This window comes from Haemaphysalis longicornis, unplaced genomic scaffold (assembly GCF_048455015.1).
Source record: "Haemaphysalis longicornis isolate Haplotype H1 unplaced genomic scaffold, Haemaphysalis longicornis Haplotype H1 scaffold_4, whole genome shotgun sequence".
Taxonomy (NCBI): Eukaryota; Metazoa; Arthropoda; class Arachnida; order Ixodida; family Ixodidae; genus Haemaphysalis; species Haemaphysalis longicornis.
In genome coordinates this window covers 187305929-187324862 of record NW_027526361.1, presented here as the reverse complement: position 1 = coordinate 187324862, position 18934 = coordinate 187305929, and the positions used below count along the sequence as shown (strand labels likewise).

The 18934-nt window shown below is 49.9% G+C and overlaps 1 protein-coding gene across 4 annotated transcripts in view; it reads right to left on the bottom strand.

The window, feature by feature from the left end:
• Positions 1-18934, bottom strand: part of LOC144179579 (zinc finger E-box-binding homeobox protein zag-1-like) — a 558265-nt gene that overhangs the window by 210218 nt on the left and 329113 nt on the right. For 2 of the 4 annotated variants that reach the window (XM_077707988.1, XM_077707989.1), the window contains exons 1-2: positions 15613-16057; positions 12614-12783 (exon numbers count right to left, since the gene is read on the bottom strand). In XM_077707988.1, coding sequence (XP_077564114.1) covers positions 12614-12783; positions 15613-16019 — 577 coding nt within the window. In that variant the 5' untranslated portion in view covers positions 16020-16057. Of the gene's footprint in view, positions 1-12613; positions 12784-15612; positions 16058-18934 lie in introns of those variants that run through there. The other 2 variants (XM_077707986.1, XM_077707987.1) reach the window with 2 other exon arrangements.

The following is an 18934-nucleotide window of genomic DNA, read 5'->3' as shown; positions in this document are numbered from 1 at the left end:
ATACGATAAAATTTGATCGCGCTGTTTTAGACGATCGCTTCTAGAGCAATCATTGAGCAAACGCATCACCCCGAGCATGCCCAATAACAAACTGATAGCATCAATGGAGCGCAAGAGAAATTTCAAAAGTTCTTAGAGTGAGATTATGACCACCATCATTTTTTTTATTTTGTCAAAATTGCGCGTTCTGAGTGGTATGAACCAATTTACGAGCCATCTGTGAACTACCTTAAAACATAAGAGAGAAAAAAGAAAGTCTCTTGAACGTTACGTTCCATCAAGTACAGTACACACAGACTCAATTTCACTCCGGCGAATGAAGCGCGATTAGTAAAAGAAAAACATCATCCGACACTAACAGACGGAGACTGCTTATGATGGTATGTTTTTGCCGTGACGCCTATGGTCGAGATTACCAGTACAAATGACAACCTGAACGATCGTCGAACGGCGACACGTGCTTCGCACCACCCAGCCCCTATGCATATTCCCCGCTCTTAACGTTTTGTTATATTCGTCGCTCACTGAGGCCTTAATTCCGCGAAAACGCGGACCTCACGATTGTTTGGCGTGGCAAAATGTGCCTGTATGTCAGCTCTAAATGTAACGATCGCACATGCGTCGTGAAGTCAGCGCTCAAGCAGCTGTTTTAGCGGTAAATGTATATTCTTAGAGATAGAAAGTTTGCCGTTCGGCTGAGTGGCTTTGCGTGCTCCAGAGTTACTTCGAACGTGCAGCACCACGCCTGCGCTGACTGTGCTACCAGCGCTCCGGAGTTGTCTGAAGAACGTTAAGCTTCGGCCGCCTGGAACTCGGTGCTCTGTGCGCGTTGGGTTTTGCGACAAAGTGGTATGCCTGCCTGTGCCGCGTCAGGTGTGTGTCCATGCGTCCGTCCGTCCGTCACACTTAGTGTGTGTCGCTGTGGTCATCCCGGATAAGACCAAAAAGCAATTTAGTACTCTGTGGAGCCGTCGTGTTAGTGTGCCCCGGTTCTAGGATGCGATTACCGACAGGTGAGGAGGCATCTCTTATGAATTCCGCTGGTAGAGCTCATTATCGCTACACCCCACCAACACGTCTTCAGGAGGGAGAGGATTCCTGCGCCGTCTTCATTTGGACTGAGTTTAGGTCCCCTTAACTACGGTGGCTCAGTGGCTACGGCGTTTTGCGGCTGAGCACGAGGACGCGGGCTCGATTCCCGGCCGCGGCGGCCGCTTTTCTCATGGAGCAGAAAACAAGCAAAAACGCCCGTGTGTACGATATTTCAGCGCACGCTAAAGATCCCCAGGTGGTCAATATTAATCCGGAGCCCTCCACTACGGCGCGCCTCATCGCCTGCGTTGCGTCGGCGCGTTAAACCCTACAATCAATCAATCAGGTCCCCTTAACTTTGAGTAATAAAACTCCGGACAACTGAGTGACGCTACTGTAAAGGGAATTGAGGCTGGGGCTTTGTAAGGACTGCGGTAAAAGTACCGGTCAATACAGCAGCCGGGCAAGATTGCATGTCTTGGTGTAACGTAATTTTTACAGGGGCGAGAGTCACTTATTGCTGGTGGCGACGCGTTTTGAGCAGCCTCCAGAGAGTACTAAGGCCATCACAGTAGGGGACACAATTTTAAAAAACCCGCTACTGATAAGCGCTGGGTTGAGAGCGCATGGTTGTATTAGGAAATCGCATCCAGGTAATAAATAAAGATGGCGAGACATTCTCAAGCTTCTTAGGGCCGAGGTATGCGTCCCCATCGTTCGCCCTAATGTGCGTTAGCATCGCTCTTACTCATGTCGCGCACTTGTCCCCGCCATATGACACCTCCCTTCATAATCGCTGTGTGTGTCCATGCAATTGAAAAAAGAAAGAAAGAAAAGAAATGGCGCAGCTTGCACTTCTGGTGCAGGGCGGAAAACTCCAGCCTTAATTGTACAGAACTGTTTCTCCAAAGCCGGATCTCCCTTCCTCGGAGACACGGCTGTTGCACCTGACATCTACTTCCTCACGGGAGTTCTCCATGGCTGGCGGGCCCGGATCGCTTCGTTCGCATGCAGGCTTTCGCATCTTTCCCAACAGGGACCGCCTTAGCACGCGCTAGAACCCACGACCAAGTCCAAAGACAACGCCCGCACTACGAATGCAAAAGAACATCTGTGCGTCTGCAATGCAGTAATTCGGTTCTTGCCTTTTCGAGATGCTACCGGAGTGCCCTATGCCGGGAGAATTTCGAAAACGTATTTCTCCCGGCTGCCGGCAGACTAGCCACTCCCATGATATATTTGTTGGGATGGGATTGTACAGCTTGTGGAAGTGCCGCATGACTGTCAGGCACGCGGAACCCCCTCGCCCAACGAAGTCCACTTTTCGAAAGCAGGCTGCGTTGGTGCGGAACATTATGCATGCGGTGGAAAGTGACCCACCAGAATGGCTGCATCTGTTGGACGCGTGCGTCTGCTTTGCGGAGTTTGGACGGACGGCTTAATTTAGTTGCAGTGATGTGCGTCTTCGTGGATGACTGATAGCTTTTGTAAGCTGTAATAAGTGCAGTTTCCCATGCAGTAAAGAAAAAAAAATGATAGCTCAAAGGAGGGAACCAGTCAGGTGGTTGGTCAAGCGAACTATACACACTATATACAAATGCCACAGTTTCTCGGAAATAGGACTTAGTTGATCTTGGTGGCTCAGCATGCCTATCACATAAGCGGCATCGCCACAGACTGTACAAACCAATCAACACGAACATGTCATCAGGCGGCTCACCAGGATAGTCGAATGGCAAAAATCGGATAGAGAAAGGCGTAATATCCATGCCTTTTCCGACGTTCGCTGTAAAATGTCCCAGAAAAAGACAGCATCTCTGCAGTCTCTCTGCAGTCTCTGCAGCAGTGATGAATTGTCTCTGGTCGCGAACAGGGCCGACGGTCTGTCGACCAAGCTATAAACAGACCCCGGTCTTTCATCCAAGTTTTAACAGGGAGAGTGCCAGTGTGTAATTTAAAGAAAAATGTTTTAACACCTGGCGGAACACACATTTTACACACTCTATTGAGGACATCCTGATACGGACACTGTAGGTACGCAACACGATATAAAGGTATGAGAAAAAGTCCAGAAACCAGGGCATCAGAAATAGACTCGCGCGAAGCAGTAAATATGTACTCAAGACTAAACCGAGCCTGTAAGAACCGAAACGTGTCAACCACTTCTTTGAGGATACCTCGCGGGCTTCGGGCTGCGTTTACAGACAGCGAAGACACTACAATATCAGGGAGAAAATGTGCAAGACGTATTTGCAGTAGAGCTTTCAAAAAAGGATGTTGAACATCTCGAAAGTAGAATAAACGAGAAAGAAGCTGCCAAAGAAACAGATGAACAAGCCCAAGTCCCCCTCGCACAACCGGAAGAAAAAGGTTATCTCGACGCATTGGCTCACTACGCGAACACCAAATGAAGGTTGCAAAAATCCGGTGAAAAGCCTGTATCCTGAGTCGTGAGCAATGTAACACCTGTAGGACATAAAGAAGCCGGGTCACAAGGAACGTGTTACACGCCCGAGCACGAGAAAAGATGGACAGCTGCCGTCCCCGGCAGTCATTCACTTGGCGCTGTAGCTTCACCGCCTGCTCCGACCAATGCGAGACAGTATTGCGAAACTGCGAGGGGGTATACTCCTAAATACGACAGGTCCCCATTCCAATCGATTCCGGCGAAACAATCGGGTGTGGTTCCCCATTCTCCCAACCAAAATCCGCAGCTTTTCTCGAAATTCAGGGCCGCACCTGAAACCTCACAAAATTTTTCTGTAATGGCAAGAGCAGTCTCCACGCTGGCCTTGTCAGTACAAAATAAAGCGACATCATCGGCGTAACGCTTGTGTGTGTTTGGCTGAATATTGATGAATTTGTGCTTCTGCTAACTGCAGTGTATTCTTTTGTTTGCTTGACTATGTAGTCCTCGTACTGGTACGTCTGAGCGTATTCTCCTATGTAATAAAGAAAAAAAAATGATAGCTCAATCGGATAGACGCCGGTTTCAGAACGCGAGGGTCCCAGGTTCGACTCTGACCACCGGATACGTTTTCTTTTCTTTTTTTTTCCAATTGGCTGTACATGTTAATGTTCCTTGCCGCTGCTAACCGTACCCCTGGGGCCTTTGGGGTGGCCGAGTGGTTTCGGTTGCCCGTTTCACGGAGTTTTGAAGGTCCAGGATTCGGTTCCCAGTAGCTCCCTAACCACATTATTTTTCTTGAGGCTTCGAGGTTTTTTGGTCCGACGGACGGACGAAGCTCCGCCCAAACATCTCCGCTGTTAGTAGGAGTCAAACACCCAGCTTTCTGCGGCGCGTCCCTGATTAAGCACCTCCCTCACCTGCATGGATGTATAGTCGGCACACCCACGGACTTCCATTAGGTCGAGCACCTCTCTCGGAGGAACATGGGTAACATATTGTGTTGTCGCCTGAGTGTGAGCTCCTTCTTGGCATCTCAGTCTGTACAAATGCTAGTAATCATTGATATATTAACACTAATTTAACAAACCTTGCGATGTAACGGAATTCGTGATTTTATTAAGTTTTTCACCCGACGTCGTCACGCTGCAGCCATTAACAAAATTCCGCGTGATAAAGTGGCCAGACTTTGTAACGACCCCTACGCTTTTTTTTTTCATCCACATTTTTGGTACTCGACCGAACACGACTGGAGGAATTATCTGAGCATAACGGACTGTACCTGGCGAATATTCCTGGGCATCGCATTTCGGCAAACGATGCCTATGTAGCTACTTATAGTGGAAAGTATACACAAAAAAAAAACGATATTGTAAAATACATTTTAGAAAAAATTAAATGAACTTGTGCATTTCTCGAAAATTGGTTTTCTAAATCCGAGCGATTGATTACACATCGGTGCACCCTAAAGCTTGTTAGCAGACTTCTGTAGTCATTATCGCCAATATCGCAAAATTGATTCCAGTCGGGCGAGAAATTACTACCGTGAGCCTAATAAACTCACTTGCTGGAAGCTTACATAAACAAACAAAGGGCTTAAATGCGAAGTTAGAATTGGAATTCAGCCCACCAGCTGGACTAAGAGGCGCGCAGTAGTGGAAGGCTGCGGATTATTTCAGACCACTTGAAGATATTTGACGCGCGCCGAAATGTCGGAACAAGGGCGCTTTAAGTCTCCACACCTCAAAAAAATATATATATAACAGACAGTGTTGCTAGAGTTTTTACCCACGATCTCATAACAGAAGTACAGAGTGATACCATGACGACACATAACGCCACGTATCACCAAGTTCCACGCGTGGCGGAAAATATCTGCAGCTCTGTGATTGAGTGCAGTCCTAAAGAAGAGCGGAGCTAGTTCGATAACGGCTCTATGCGTTGCTAAATTGGAACAAGTCTTAAAACGGCACGCCTACGGTGAGTGGTTAGCAGGCGCTCCAGTGGACACAGACTCAGGGAGGCACAAGTTCATAATTTCCAAAAGTTGGCCCGGCTATGGCCCGGCCTAGAGCAAAGCGAAGGTGGCAACGTTGAATAGAGAAATGTGCCGAGAAGAGAAAAGAAGCGGAGATTGGATGGGAGCGCGTTCGCGAGAAGTATGATTCAGGGGGCCTCCCCTCTTCCCGGACAAAAGGGGCGCGAATTCGTCCCGGGACGGGAGAAGCGGCTCTCCTCCCGCGCTTCCCCCATCCCTCGGCTCCCGCGGCACCTTGGGCCGCTTCCTTCCTGTGCGAGGCGGCGCCCGTCTCGACTCACCGCCGTCCGCGGCTCTTATATTCCGCCTCGCCGGCTCCCGCACACTGCGTAACTGCGCGCCCTCCTCCTTACCGGCGGCAGCACTTTTGCTCGTCCGATGCGGAGCAGCATCCCGGGCGGCGTGATTGAAAAGGCTGCACCGTCCCGCTCCTGAGTCAGCCCGACGCCGGCGCGCGCGTGGGCGCTCGCACGTCGGGCTTTTAACCGGAGACGGGGGGGGGCAAGAGGGGGGGTCGCTCTTAATGTTCGCCGGGTCCGGGATGACGACGCCCGAATATACGGCCTAGCGGACGGGGGGAGAAGGTACAGCGGCAGGAGCCGGGATGTATAGAGACGGCGGCGTCTTCCGATTTGTAACGTCGGGACGGTTACCGGAGGGGGGGAGAATAGCGGTTCTTGGGCGAGGCGTGGGGGTAGGTATCCCGTCCCGCCGCCACCGCCCGGGTACCCAGTTCCTCCTCTCCGATTCGTTCCATCCGGCGGTGGGTCCGCTTGTTAGCCACCCATTTGCCACTCGCTCGTTCGTGGCGCTGTTGAGGCGCGGGACGAAGAGGAAGAGCGGCGGGGACGGGGGGCGCCGAGGAGGTAAAAACGAGCTGACAACGCGCTGGGTCCCGTTTCCCAGGCAGGCCACTTCAGGAGCGCTCTAATTAATTCTGGCTGTTCGCGTCACTAAAGAGACGCATAAATCCGCGCACCCACGAGCGCGTGGGCGAGTGAGAGGGGGAGAGTGAGGGCAGCGTATTCCGCACGCGTCAACGAGTGAAAGTGGCGGTCGGTGAGCTGGAGACGTGGCGTCAATGGCGGGCGCACGCGCGCGTGCTTGCCGTCCGGAAGTTACAGTCAGCGGAAGCGGAAGCGCTGCGTTTGGGAGCCGCGCGCTGCGCTCCAGTACCCAGAGAGAACTTGTCTCGGTAGAGGGGAGGGGACGGGTGTGTATAAAGACGCACAAAGGTTCTACTCTACTGTGTTCTGTGGCCGCAGGCACCGGGCTGGATCGTAACTGGGGCCATCCCGCACGATGCGCGCCAATCGTTTCGGGTGGTCTCCACTACAACGCGGCTGGCGGGGTTTTCGGGGCCGCGGGAGCGTGCTGGTACTGTATACACAGACAGAGCACGTGGCCAGCCCTCGGCCTCGACGCCGTACTGCTCAACGGGCGCCGCGCTCGTTACTTACTACCACGGTCACGCGCGTCCGGTCACGTGACAAAAACGAGGCCATTGTGCGCGCGTGCGCCCCGGGCCGCCACCTCGCGGCACAATGGTGGCCATTGCTACCGCGGCCGCTCCTTGGCGCCGCTGCCGTTTCCAGGGCGAGTTTTGATTTAGCGTGTATACACGCGGAGAGGAGCGGTGCGCATCCGCGCGCACGACGTGGCAGTCGGCCGCACGTGCGCGGCGGCAATGGCTGCGAAGGTGACTCGCGGCTGCCCGTTCCACTTGTCGTGTTCTGTGACGTGAAGATCGGCAGAGGCGACTTCCGGAAGCGAAGAGGAACGCTTGCGGCGTTCTCGCTCGAGTAGAGTAATACCCCTTCCCCATGGCGTACGCGTGCCATAGACAGCATAGAATACACTCTTAAAAAATGGTCGTGGAACTTACTAACAGAACACTAACCCGTTACTTCTCCACTAGGTACTTAGTGCGTCCACTAGGTGGCCATGCATAACTTGGTAAAAGAACTACGCGTGACATTGTGGATCGAGCACACAGCGTGACATACACGTATTCAACACACCCATATCTCCCTTACGCAACAAATAGACTGAGCAACGGAATGCCGGAGAAGAGCGAGTATGACTTATTTACCATAGAATTACATCTGCCATTGCTTTTATAGCCAGCAGCAGAAAGTCCTCTGATAGAGTCAGTGGGCTTGTCGCAAAGGTCAAATATTTTAGCGATAATTTTAGCATTGTGCATTTTAATGTGGGCATGTATTTGCAAAAACTTTTTAATCGTGATTTAGAGTTGGAAACGTGCTGTAGTTTTTATGCTCAATATTTCATAGAATCTTGTTAATACCAGTGAATGTTAGTATCAAACAAGCAGCAGCTACAAGTGCAAGGTCTAGAATTGTAACGATATCACTTAGGTTCCATACTTAGTGGCAGGACCTACGTACCGTTCTGTGGGCTAGTAAAGTTCGTAAGGAGTTAGTAAATACAGCCTGCCGCTACCTTTTTACTACCATTTTTGTGAGGAGTGCAGGGCAACAGCAGTCAGCCGGAGAGTCATAACGCCCGTCCTGGATGCTTATTTGCACACATGCATACTCCGTCGACCATTGACACTAGCCATATACCGGCACAGGTATTCGGAGTATGATGGTCGTGAGAATAATATGCTTAAAATATCGGTCACCGACGGGGTCAAAAAAGGGTACGTTTGGTGTTTCGTAACTTATACGGGTTCCTCGTTGACTTGGCCGCGGGAAAGGTGCAGTCGTCCAGTTATATAGAAAGCCTAATGGCCTTGTGGTCTCTCGTAGATTGCGAGCAAGTTGTCAATACTTCGTTCCATAACACGAGGCGTGACTGGTATTATTAGTGACTCGCAAAAAGTTCGAGAAGCCAAGTTTTATTATTTTGCTATGATAGGAGCGTCATCCCAAGTTATACGTTGATTATGCTCGCAGGCATGTTCAGTGAGCGCATTCGTTGTTCAATTTTCTTTGGCTACATGACCTTGACAGTGTTCTCGGAAATTATTCCAGTTTTTCTAATATAGACGCATTTTTAGTCTGCGCAAGTGGTTTTGCAAAAGAAACAACGCTGGGCTTTGCCAAGCGCAACCTGTGTGGAAGGTCAGTGCACAGGGTCACGCAGCCACTCATGCATCGCGAACAAAATGTCCTGGGGTATTGAAATATAATGCCGTGGTCGGGGCGTAACATGTGGGTGGTTTTTCGGTGTCCGAACGCCCCACGATGTCTTCAAAGCGTTGCATTTCCCCCTTCTCGTAGAGCAAGTCAGAAAAGCTTCGTGTGTTGCGGCGCGTTGGATTTCAAGCGGTGGCTCTTGTTTTTATGTTTCCGTCATTATTCAGGAACGCTCTGGTACAGTTGCGTTCTTTTTCGTACGAGTGTTTTCGGGGATAATTGTTCTTTAATAATCAACTCCTCGGAGTCCTGTGTGCATTTGCATTTTATGTAGATACTGCAGCAGCTAAACAACAAAACCTTCGGTTTTATGAAAGCAGCAACAATCAGAAGCCTCTTTCCTAACGTATAACACGCAAAGCTTGATAGCAAACACGCAATGCACAACAACTGAGTCCGAGCTTTATCCAGCGCAAGGTATAAGTACGTCTATGTTTAATGTTACTTGTATTAATATAACCTATGGTTTTTTATATTGTTGTAAATTGAAATTTAATTTTTAATTTTGATACTACTTTATATTTGGTTTATATATTTGTGTTGCTTCCACTTATATACTAGTTTAATTATTCTTTTCTGCTTTTTGAATCAATTCAGATAATCTTTGAATTTTTCATTCTTTTTTCATTTTTTAAATTTTATTTTATTATTTTTTTCGCTCACGAGCGCGTGTCAGCATAACCAGCTTGTCTTCGGCCGAACGAATCACCGGTGGCCTATCCATATACGTGCAAACATGAATTCAGGCTCCTTAAAGCGGGCTTCACTGTATGGCGTTTAGCATACAGGTTTTCGGCCTAACGAACCACCCGTGGCATACCCATAGACCTGCGAACGTGAATAGGTGATCGCCATCATCGGCACTCCCTAAGGTGGGCTTTACCGTGTAACGTTTAGCATACACACACTGCACGTTAAAGTCAGTTATTGGAAGCTTTCCTCGAAAAATGACCACGGTATCATTTGGGTGCAGGCTCTCTTATCATTTTTACGGGAGGTGTATAATAACACCCCCGGAAAATATTTCGCCACTGGGCCACGGTATCTGTTCTCGGATTGTGCTTGTGTCCTTGAATCCAGTGCAACTCAAGCACATACCGTATTTACTCGCATAATGATTGCACTCGCGTAATGATCGCACCCTTGAAGTTGGTCGTCAAAATACGACTTTTTTTTTTTTTTCCGCGCAATGATCGCACCCTGAACTTACTGCAGCCATATGTCGTATGTGTGCCAAGTCTACACGACTATGGTCGTGCTTACCTTAGTTTCCTCCTCTCTCAAAGCGGACATGGCTACGTGATTGCCGAAGACTTGCCGATATTAGCGATATTGGCAAGCATGAGTTCATTATTGGTGCGGAAGAAACTCTCTAAATGCACACGATGTGCTCACAAGACAAATAAAAAAACGCGCTCGGCTTGCTGCGTCGGCAGCTGTGTCTTGATGTCCCACACTGTGGCAGCAGCGGCCACTTATTGCTCGACCTGTTTGTTCTCAGTGCGCAGCAAACTCGTTCTGGCGAGTTTCGTAATTCACGAAAAGACTGCGTTTTGCGTCACCTTGCAACGTAAGTGGCGGTGGTCCGTGCAGTTTTGTTATGTTTTTATTGTGTTTATTATGTTAACGAGACCTATAGTAAAAATTCTGACCTGTAACTTCAGTTTTCTGCGCTGAAACGTTTCTCGCGAAAAAATTACCTCGCGTAATGAACGACCCCCTAAATTTGCATCATATTTCTGAAAAAAGAAAGTGCGACTATACGCGAGTAAATACGGTATTCACCTAACTGTTGCACGCCGCGCCTTATACAGGAATAAATATTGCCCGGGCAACCGGTACTGAATTCGCACAACGAAGTGCGAGGCTTCCTGCCGGCGTTAGTTTCAACATTCGCACGGCCATCCACGCACGTTAACTGGAACGGATGAGGCAGGCAATAGTGGTTGAGCGTAGCGTCACAGCTGATCTGTGGGGTTGGCATGGGAGCACGGAAAAAGTTCGCTCCTATTCTTTGCGATACGCGCGAGACGTGGTTACTGCGATCACTGCGTTAGAGACACGCGCAGGTGCGGATGCAGGCCTCTTGGGTTGGACAGAGGCCGCTGCAAACCCAGCAGTGTATTACTCAACATTATGCGCAAACATCCGCACTGGATACAGACCAGCGTTTGGCTGACTGTACCACGATCAGCGGTCGGAATGGCAGTGTCACTTCATAAGGCCTGGCGAAATTAGGAAAAACAGCTTCGATTGCTGCAGACATTTCTCCTCTCTTTCCCCTCCTCTCTCTTTTCTTTTTCCTTTTTTTTTTTTGCGGGGCGTGATTGGCGGCCTCCAAAAAACCTCTATTCGGTAGTTTATCGTCTGCGCCCTGAAAAAAAAAAAAAAAAAGTAGCGATATTGTCGCTTATTTTGTTCTGGTGACGTTATCACGGATGCCTTGCATTTTAAGGCGTCGTAGGCTTGGATGTGATAACTGTCTCCGTGGTGCAGACAGTGATGCCAATTTAGCGGATTTTCCGCTAAATCTGGCGGATTTCATTTTGTTCTGACGGGGAAAAAATTAGTCTAGCGGCTAGTGGATTTTTTGGCGGGCCATTTTCATACATAGCGGATTTCTGGCGGATACCTCACGCAGTGCACCGATTCAAAATCGCCCTGCAAGAAAGACCTTATGACTTTGCTTTCAAGCTTGGTTAAAAAAGTCGTAATTCCGACAGAGCAGATTGACGTTCTGACGTGCAGACTTGAGGACCACTTGAACCCCAAGCCATATCTGGGCTACGTGTTTGAGACGTACGTTAACAACGTGAAAGCTCAGAAGACCGACGGGTTCTCTCTCGCAGATGAAGCTGTGAAGCGAGAAAGCTGCATAAGGTTTATTACCACGCTACTAGATCAAATCAGACAGCGACTTTCCTGCAAGATCACAGTTCTCCAGGAAACATCACTCTTATCGATCGAAAACGCTTTGTGCGTCATGAAGGAGCCATTGATTCTTCTGCTGGAAGCAATGGCAGTGCTCCCTGAGACAATAGAAAAAATTTAAAATCAGTGTAGCAAAATCACCCTCCTGAATGGAGGCAAATATCATCCACGCAGTCGTTCTGGTGTGAAGTTCACTCCTGTAAGGACGCCTGCGGCGAAAACCTGTTCGCCGAGCTAGCCAGATTTGCCATGTCGATGCTCGTGCTGCCGTATTCAAATGCCGAAGTAGAGAGGACATTTAGTCAGCTTAAAATACTAAAATCCAAGCTGCGGAACAAGATGAAGCCTGAAGCGACACCAGAAGCGACACCGGGGCTGAAGCGACACCAGAAACGTTGTTTTGATTACGAACTTCCCGCGGCAGTTCTTAGTGCCATCGGGACATCTGCAACGTATGTGCAACCAAGTCTCCTTTCTGGTCCCTGAACAAGTTCCTGTAGAGATGATATCAGACGACGACAGCGGTGACGAAGACCTCGATGTGTTTTTTGTTGACCTGTGAGTTCTTTTTTTCATCAGTGTGAACATTTATAACTTTTAGCCTCATCTGTGATGAGGTTGACAAATGACGACCACCGCCGCACTGAAGCTTCAAGTGTTCTAGTTAGACTCCTTGGAAGACTCTTTTATATGTTTATTAGCTCACGCAGTTTTGGGGAGATTCTAAGAATGATAAAGGTATTTATCATACGAAATTGCACTGTTTTTCTAATAAAATAGGCCTTAGCGGAAGATTTAGCGGATATGTTTTAGAATCTAGCGGAATCTGGCGGATTTCTTATGGCTTTTTAGTGGATATCTGACGCCCAGCGGTGGCAACACTGGGTGCAGATGTCCACGTTCTCTAAATTCGACGAAAGTCGGCACTGACGAGCGCTCGATGTGCCCCCCAGCTAGTGGGGCCTCGAGTCGCCAGAATGCGCGGATTGGCACTTCCGCTCCCGAGTCAGAGCTGAGCATGCAGCGGAGTTTCCGCCCTACCTTGTTGCCGAGGCGGCGCGACGTCCGGCGCGTTGGCGGCCTCCACCGGCTCCGGGTAGATGACGGCCGTGTCGCTGCGCCGCAAGTACTCGCGGATCCTGGCCTGCTCCGCCTCGAACGGCCCGCCCACCGGCCGGCCGTCTCCGTTGGTTAGGGCCTCCGGGCGTTTTCTGCAGCCACGCCGTGACGAAGTCACGAATTAATCATACTTTGCTCAAAAATCTATGAGAGAGTGAAAGAAAAAAATTCACGCATCTCCACGAAGTGAATCATGACGAGTGGGCGAAGCACTGGGGATCGTTCTTACCGTAAATCACCGGTGAGAGTGCTTACTGCTGCTAAAACGATTTCCAATCCAATACAATACAATTCAATTTAATTCAATGCAATCCATTTAGACCCAATGCAATCCAATCCAAATCAAATTAAATCCAATCCAAGGATCCTCGCGCATGCGCAGCACGGCTCTCCAGGAGCACTCTCTCTTTCTCTCTCTAACCTCTTTTGTGAATCTTTTATTTTGTTCTTGTTAACCTTTTGTGAACCTTTTGTTCACCGATGTTTCGATTTACATTACACGGTGCTGTGCCGTGAGCACGGACGCCGGACGCCCCAGACAAGCCTCGGCCTAAAGGTGCTTCGCCCCAAAAAAACTTTACCATCTCTTCCCCAAAAAAGTTGAGAGAAGCGCGTAAGCTAAAACTGCGTCCAACCAACCTTCAAAGACCCAAATGGCAAACGGAGGACAAACCCACGCTACGATTTTTTGCGCACTAAGTAAACGCACGTACGAACGTTCGAAATGCATACCGATACGCGCTTTATGAGATAAAGTATACTACTGTGCTGCTTCGTCATGCTCGATGCGCGTACTGCCTTACCTAGAACGGTTCCTTTTTTTTTTTTTGCGATTATCAAGTAACCGTTCTGACCCACTGGAAGCCAGGCTTCACGCATGCGCCGTGTGTCCAGAGGCTTTATCAGAGCTTTTCGGTCGACCAACCGATCTATGTGGAGATGCATTAGTTTCTTGACGGGACGCCATCGGTGCTGCTGAGCACAAGGATGCCGGTTCGATTCCCGGCTGCGGCGGCCGCTTCTTATATGGAGGCGAAAAGCAAAAACGCCCGCGCGTTCGAGATTGCGGCGCACGTTAAAGATCCCCAGGTGGTCAAAATTAATCCGGAGCCCTCCACTACGGCGCGCCTCATCGCCTGTGTAGCACCGGCGCGTGAAGCCCTACAATCAAACCAATCAGGACGCCATCAGTACCACTAAAAAATATCTCGATTGAAATGTTACGGTCCACTCTGTCCTAATGCGGAGTCCGTGCGCTAATGCTCGCCTCCGCGTGGCAAGAGCGGTATGCCTTGCAAGGCTGCCCGACTAAGCGGAAAAGAGGTTACGATTTCACCAAAGTAAGCTTAGCGAAGTCTTAAGACGAAGATTGTTGGGAATAATTGCTCGCCGTGGCTTCTCACACTTAGCATTGCAATAAGGCGGGTGCACAGAGTGAGATTAGTAGCACTTCTGCTGAATGAGATAGCAAAATTATATCAGTTAAAAAGTTCTGGAGGGCCTAACTGAATGCCAAATTTAGAATTATCCGCATAATTATATATGCCAACGAGGGCTACGTTACAATGCCGAACTATAGAGTGCGGTAATATCGACTGCAGCTGCAAGCGGGTGGAGCGATATCCGGCGAAACACAACGGGAAAACGTAACCACGGTTGCTCAATGTTTCAGTGTACCCAACGGGATGGTTCTACTTCGCTTGTGTTCGCTATTGCCCAGGAATGTATGATACCCGCTGAATTTTCACGGAGGCTGCGGCGTTTGGTGTAGCTTGAAATGCCCGACAACCGAGAGAGAGAGAGAGAGAGAGAGAGAGAGAGAGAGAGAGAGAGAGAGAGAGAGAGAGAGAGAGAGCTCTATTGCGTGACAGCTATAGCTTGCAGCATAAATTTCATTAATTAGTACCGTTTAATTACGTATATATTAGGCTTTAAATTATTTCAGATGAACACAACGAATCGTAATTAATTGCCTTTCCGTTTCTCGCACGTTGATTGCATTCGTATTCTTGGTAAAATTTACGTGCAGGGCTCCTGTACACATGGAAACGCATGCCATGGTCGCGAAGTCGTGTTGACGGTACTGCTTTGTGACTGCGACGCATTTGCGATTGTGGTATGCAGGTAAATCGTAGGCAATGTGCCCACCAAATCCGGGCACATAGCATAAAATTATTGATAACAGGCCCCTACTTCTAAAGTGGTGGGGCTCTGCGGCATTTAGGCAATGCAACCGCGAGCGAAACACGCGAATACGCCGAAACGCTAGCCCCAGAGGAAAAGATTATTGGTCTACAAAACAAAGTCCGGCGTATTTCGAGATTTAAGGTCCGCAATTGCAGCTGTTCAGCCTTTAAAGAAAACACAACAGTAACAGCTTTTTATTCAAACGATTGGGACCACTGTGCCGTTGTCCGCAATTATGGCGGCTTCGTGTGGTTAGCTCGTCGGCGCCGTAAGAAGCAGAAGATAATAAAAGAATTAAGAGTTGGACTGGCACCTGTCAGACGAGAGTAATAATGCACGATAAAAACCTACGACTCCGCACCCCACCCCTCCCCCCACCGTCGCGTATCCCTAAAATGTTTGCGGACAAGACCACCCCGAACGGAAGCCTCCGACGATTGTGCTCTTGTATCTCGTTTCGGCCGGCAAAACTTGAATGAGTTGTTGGTTTTTACTCTCGCGGCCGGCGCCCCTGCTTCCCACTCTTGAAGAACCAGTCGGTCCACGACCACGAGAGATCCTGATACATTTAATGCGTAATTAACGCAAGCAACAATAACCTGTCTGCCTCACTATTTTTCCCTTCTGCTCTGTCTCTTTTCTTCGCCTTGGCGCTTGGTGGCCTGAGGTGCCTCTGCGCCATCAAAGCGCGTATCAATAGGGCCAGTAAATAGCGAGGTTGCAGGTATGCATACCTCGAGGAATTTCCGGCGCTGCGCAGTTCATCATCGTGCCCGTCGGCGTCGGGGTCGCTGGGGCGACGCGGACTGGTCGCTTCGAAGTGCGGCGGCGGGGTCGCTGCAGGGCTGGGCGGCGTCGGGGCGTCCTCGTCGATCTGCAGCGGCCCGGCCTCGTCGTCGAGGCCGGGCGAGGAGCATGGCGGCGAGTCGGGCACCGCCGCCACCAGCACTACGGGCCGCACCAGCCTGCCGCCGCCTCCGTTCAGCCGCTGTTCGAGCGGGGAGCGGTCGTCGTCGCGGTCGGCGGCCGCGGGCGAAGAAGACGCTGCCGTGGACGGCGGCAAGCTCCCCTGGACGGCTGGCGGGGAGTCGGCCGCCGGGGCGCCCGCCGAGGCGTCCACCTGATCGGCGTCCTCGGCCATGCCGCCCGGGTCCACTGCACCGGAGGGAGAGGAGGAGAGCGTGATGAGGTGACTGCACACACGCAAGCATTTCTTAAAGTGACTAATTACTGGAGGATATGTCGCTAATCACATCTTACGTGTCATCATCTTCATCATCCTTATGTCCGCTGGAGAACAAAGGCCTCTACTCGCATCCTGCGTTGTCCCAATCCACTATTCTTGGTCGAATTTTCTTATCCACATCTCCGTCGAGTTATCGGTCTTCCCCATACATCTAGCCCCGCCTATCAGCAGCCACTCCGTTACCCTGTTGATCTATCGGTTTGACTGTATGAGGCCCCATACGGCATGCGAGAAGTTAATCCTCAGAGCCAGATAGGGAGAAATACTAGGATTAAATAGGACATGGCCATTTGGAAACAGCGCGTTAAAACAGGACCACGAAGAAAGGAACCAGGCAGCGGTTACGCGTGCTTCCGCGCAGGAGCGAACATCGTTACGTTCAACGGCATTTCCAGGACTTCCTTAAAAGGGCGGCGTCCGTCACGTAGAAGATTTAGCAACTGATCGGTGATGTATCTTTTTAGTAGTTTGGAGGAAACCGCTCAGTTCAGTTCAGTTCAGTTGCTGCTCTATTGCAACGAAATTGAAAATGCATGTAAATTATTCCATTCGGTTGCTACTAATCTTTCTATCCCCCATCCCCCGGTCAGATCTTCCTATAATGCCAGGAGGGGTGTTGAGCAAACTGAGGTGCAAGTATAATGCACATTTTGGAGAAAAACAAATCAGGTTTTGGCGGTCGTTTTATTGCTTTCCGTGCCCAGGTTAAAGTCGTAACGGCTCATTGAGACCTCATTCATGCGTCGTTTGTGTCCTCTCTCTTTTTGTATACGTGTGAGGACTCAGACGAAAATATGTGCACAAAGCTTGAAACGTTACAAACTGCACGCGCTGTTTTATTTCGCTGTCACTACGTCTTCAGTCGTCAAGGCTAAGAAGATTCAGCGCGCCCACTTTCAACGTTTCTTTTTCCACGATTGCTCTTCACGTATTGCTGCATATTCCTTACTCTTGAGAAGGAACTGCTTTTTTTTTTTTTAACAGGCAGCGTTCGAGCGTGAAGCGCGAAGCGTTCGAGCGTCCTATTTCGATATTACCGGTGAAAGAGGTGTACATGCATGTTCTGCAGACGGGGAGATTTAATTTGAAGCCCTCTTGCTGGCTGCTAAGAGAGGAGGGGGGAGGAGGAATAGCGGAGTGAGGAACGTCAGCGCGCGGAATAAATCAAGCATTCACTCTGTAAATATTAAAAAAAAGTTACAAAAAGTCTATCATGTGGATACACTTGTGAGAGCAAAAAAAGAATGGTTATAAAGCGTAGCAAGGTGTTTGGAGCTCGCTGTTTAATTACATGCACACGAAAAGTGCAAGCTGGTGAGGACTGAGCTGGAAATAAAACAGTCCGGATATGGTGAGAAACCAAAACTAACACAAACTGATAGAGAGAGGCGGCAGCTGTCGAGGTCTGCTTAATCGTTCAATCAGGCGTTTAAAAGCTGAGTGAAGCGGAGGAGCTACCTGTCGCGCCCGTGCGATCTTTTGCGAGAAACGGGGTACGTTGAAAATGAAACAACACGATGGAAGTAACAAAAGGTCTTCGAAAGAAATGAAAGGTAAAAAAAAAAAGGATACTGCATACAAGGCCTATGCCCACACGGAAGGAAAGAAGACCGGAGAAAGAGAAAATGAAAGTGGTGCCTTAGGATGTAAGCAGACATATGAAGAGTGTTGACGACTTTTGTGCGCGCGTCTCACACGCGTATGTAACGGCGAGCCAGTAAATGATCCATGAATGAGGCACAGCAAGACAAAAACGGAATTCTAATTCTCAAAACAATACCTTGTCGCTTTTACCCGAACGGAACCCTTTTGTTTATTTATGCCCAGTTCTTTCATTTTTCTGTTTTTTTTTTTGCTCTTCTCTGACACTAGTTCTCTTTTGTCGGAGCGATGCGCTTAGCCCTTCATCATTTTTGTTTTCAGGATCGAAAGCGTAGAGCCAGACAAGTAAGTGCATTCGCGAAGGTGCAAAGAGACAGGCGCACGCCCACGCCAGCGCTTCCTCAAGCTTGACTCGAGTTCCGAAGAGGAGTTGTTTTGAGCAGAAGCGAAAAGAAGCGGAAGAGACGTTCCGAAGGAGGCCCGGAGGGAGGAGAAAGAGACGGGGCGAACCAAAAGCACACGGAATGCACGGTGTGCTCACCGTAAGGCAAACGCCTCGCGCACAGGAAGCACACGCCGAGCGAGGGGAAACAGTCGGAGGAAGGAGTTAAAGAAAGTGTCTCTCCTCGCAAGAGAGAACACGGCCTTTCTCTTCTCCTTCGGCGCCTAGCTGAGCCCCTTTTATAAAGAAATCCGGCGCCATTGAGCCGGAGCGACGCCTGGGAGCCTTGGCGCTGGCAGCTGTCGCATCGCTCATCCCGCGGAAACAATGAAGAAAGCGAATCTCATCGACTGGCAAAAGACGACGGAGAGAGGCGGCGGACGAGACCGGACGACTCGGAGCGGAAACGGAGAAGGCGGCGCCCTTCGGCTCCCTTCATTTCGAGCTGTTCAATAATTCTCTGGCCACTCGGCCGGCCTGCTTCCTCCCCGGCCGAGTAGGGCCCTCCTCACGCCTGGCCGCGACTCGCTGCGCGGCGGCTTCTTCTTCGGCCGTCGAGACGCGCTTCACTGCATGCGCTCGCACACCGAAGCCCGCAGTCGCCACCTCTGCAGCGCGGATGACGACGGGCCGCCACCACCTCCTCCTGTTGCTGCTGCTGCTTGAGCAAGAAGCACGGATAGCGGCGGAGGGGACGCAAAGCACGGGTTCGGACTGCGCGCGATTTCTGGTCGGCCGGAGATGCCCTGCGTCGCTCTCTGTATAT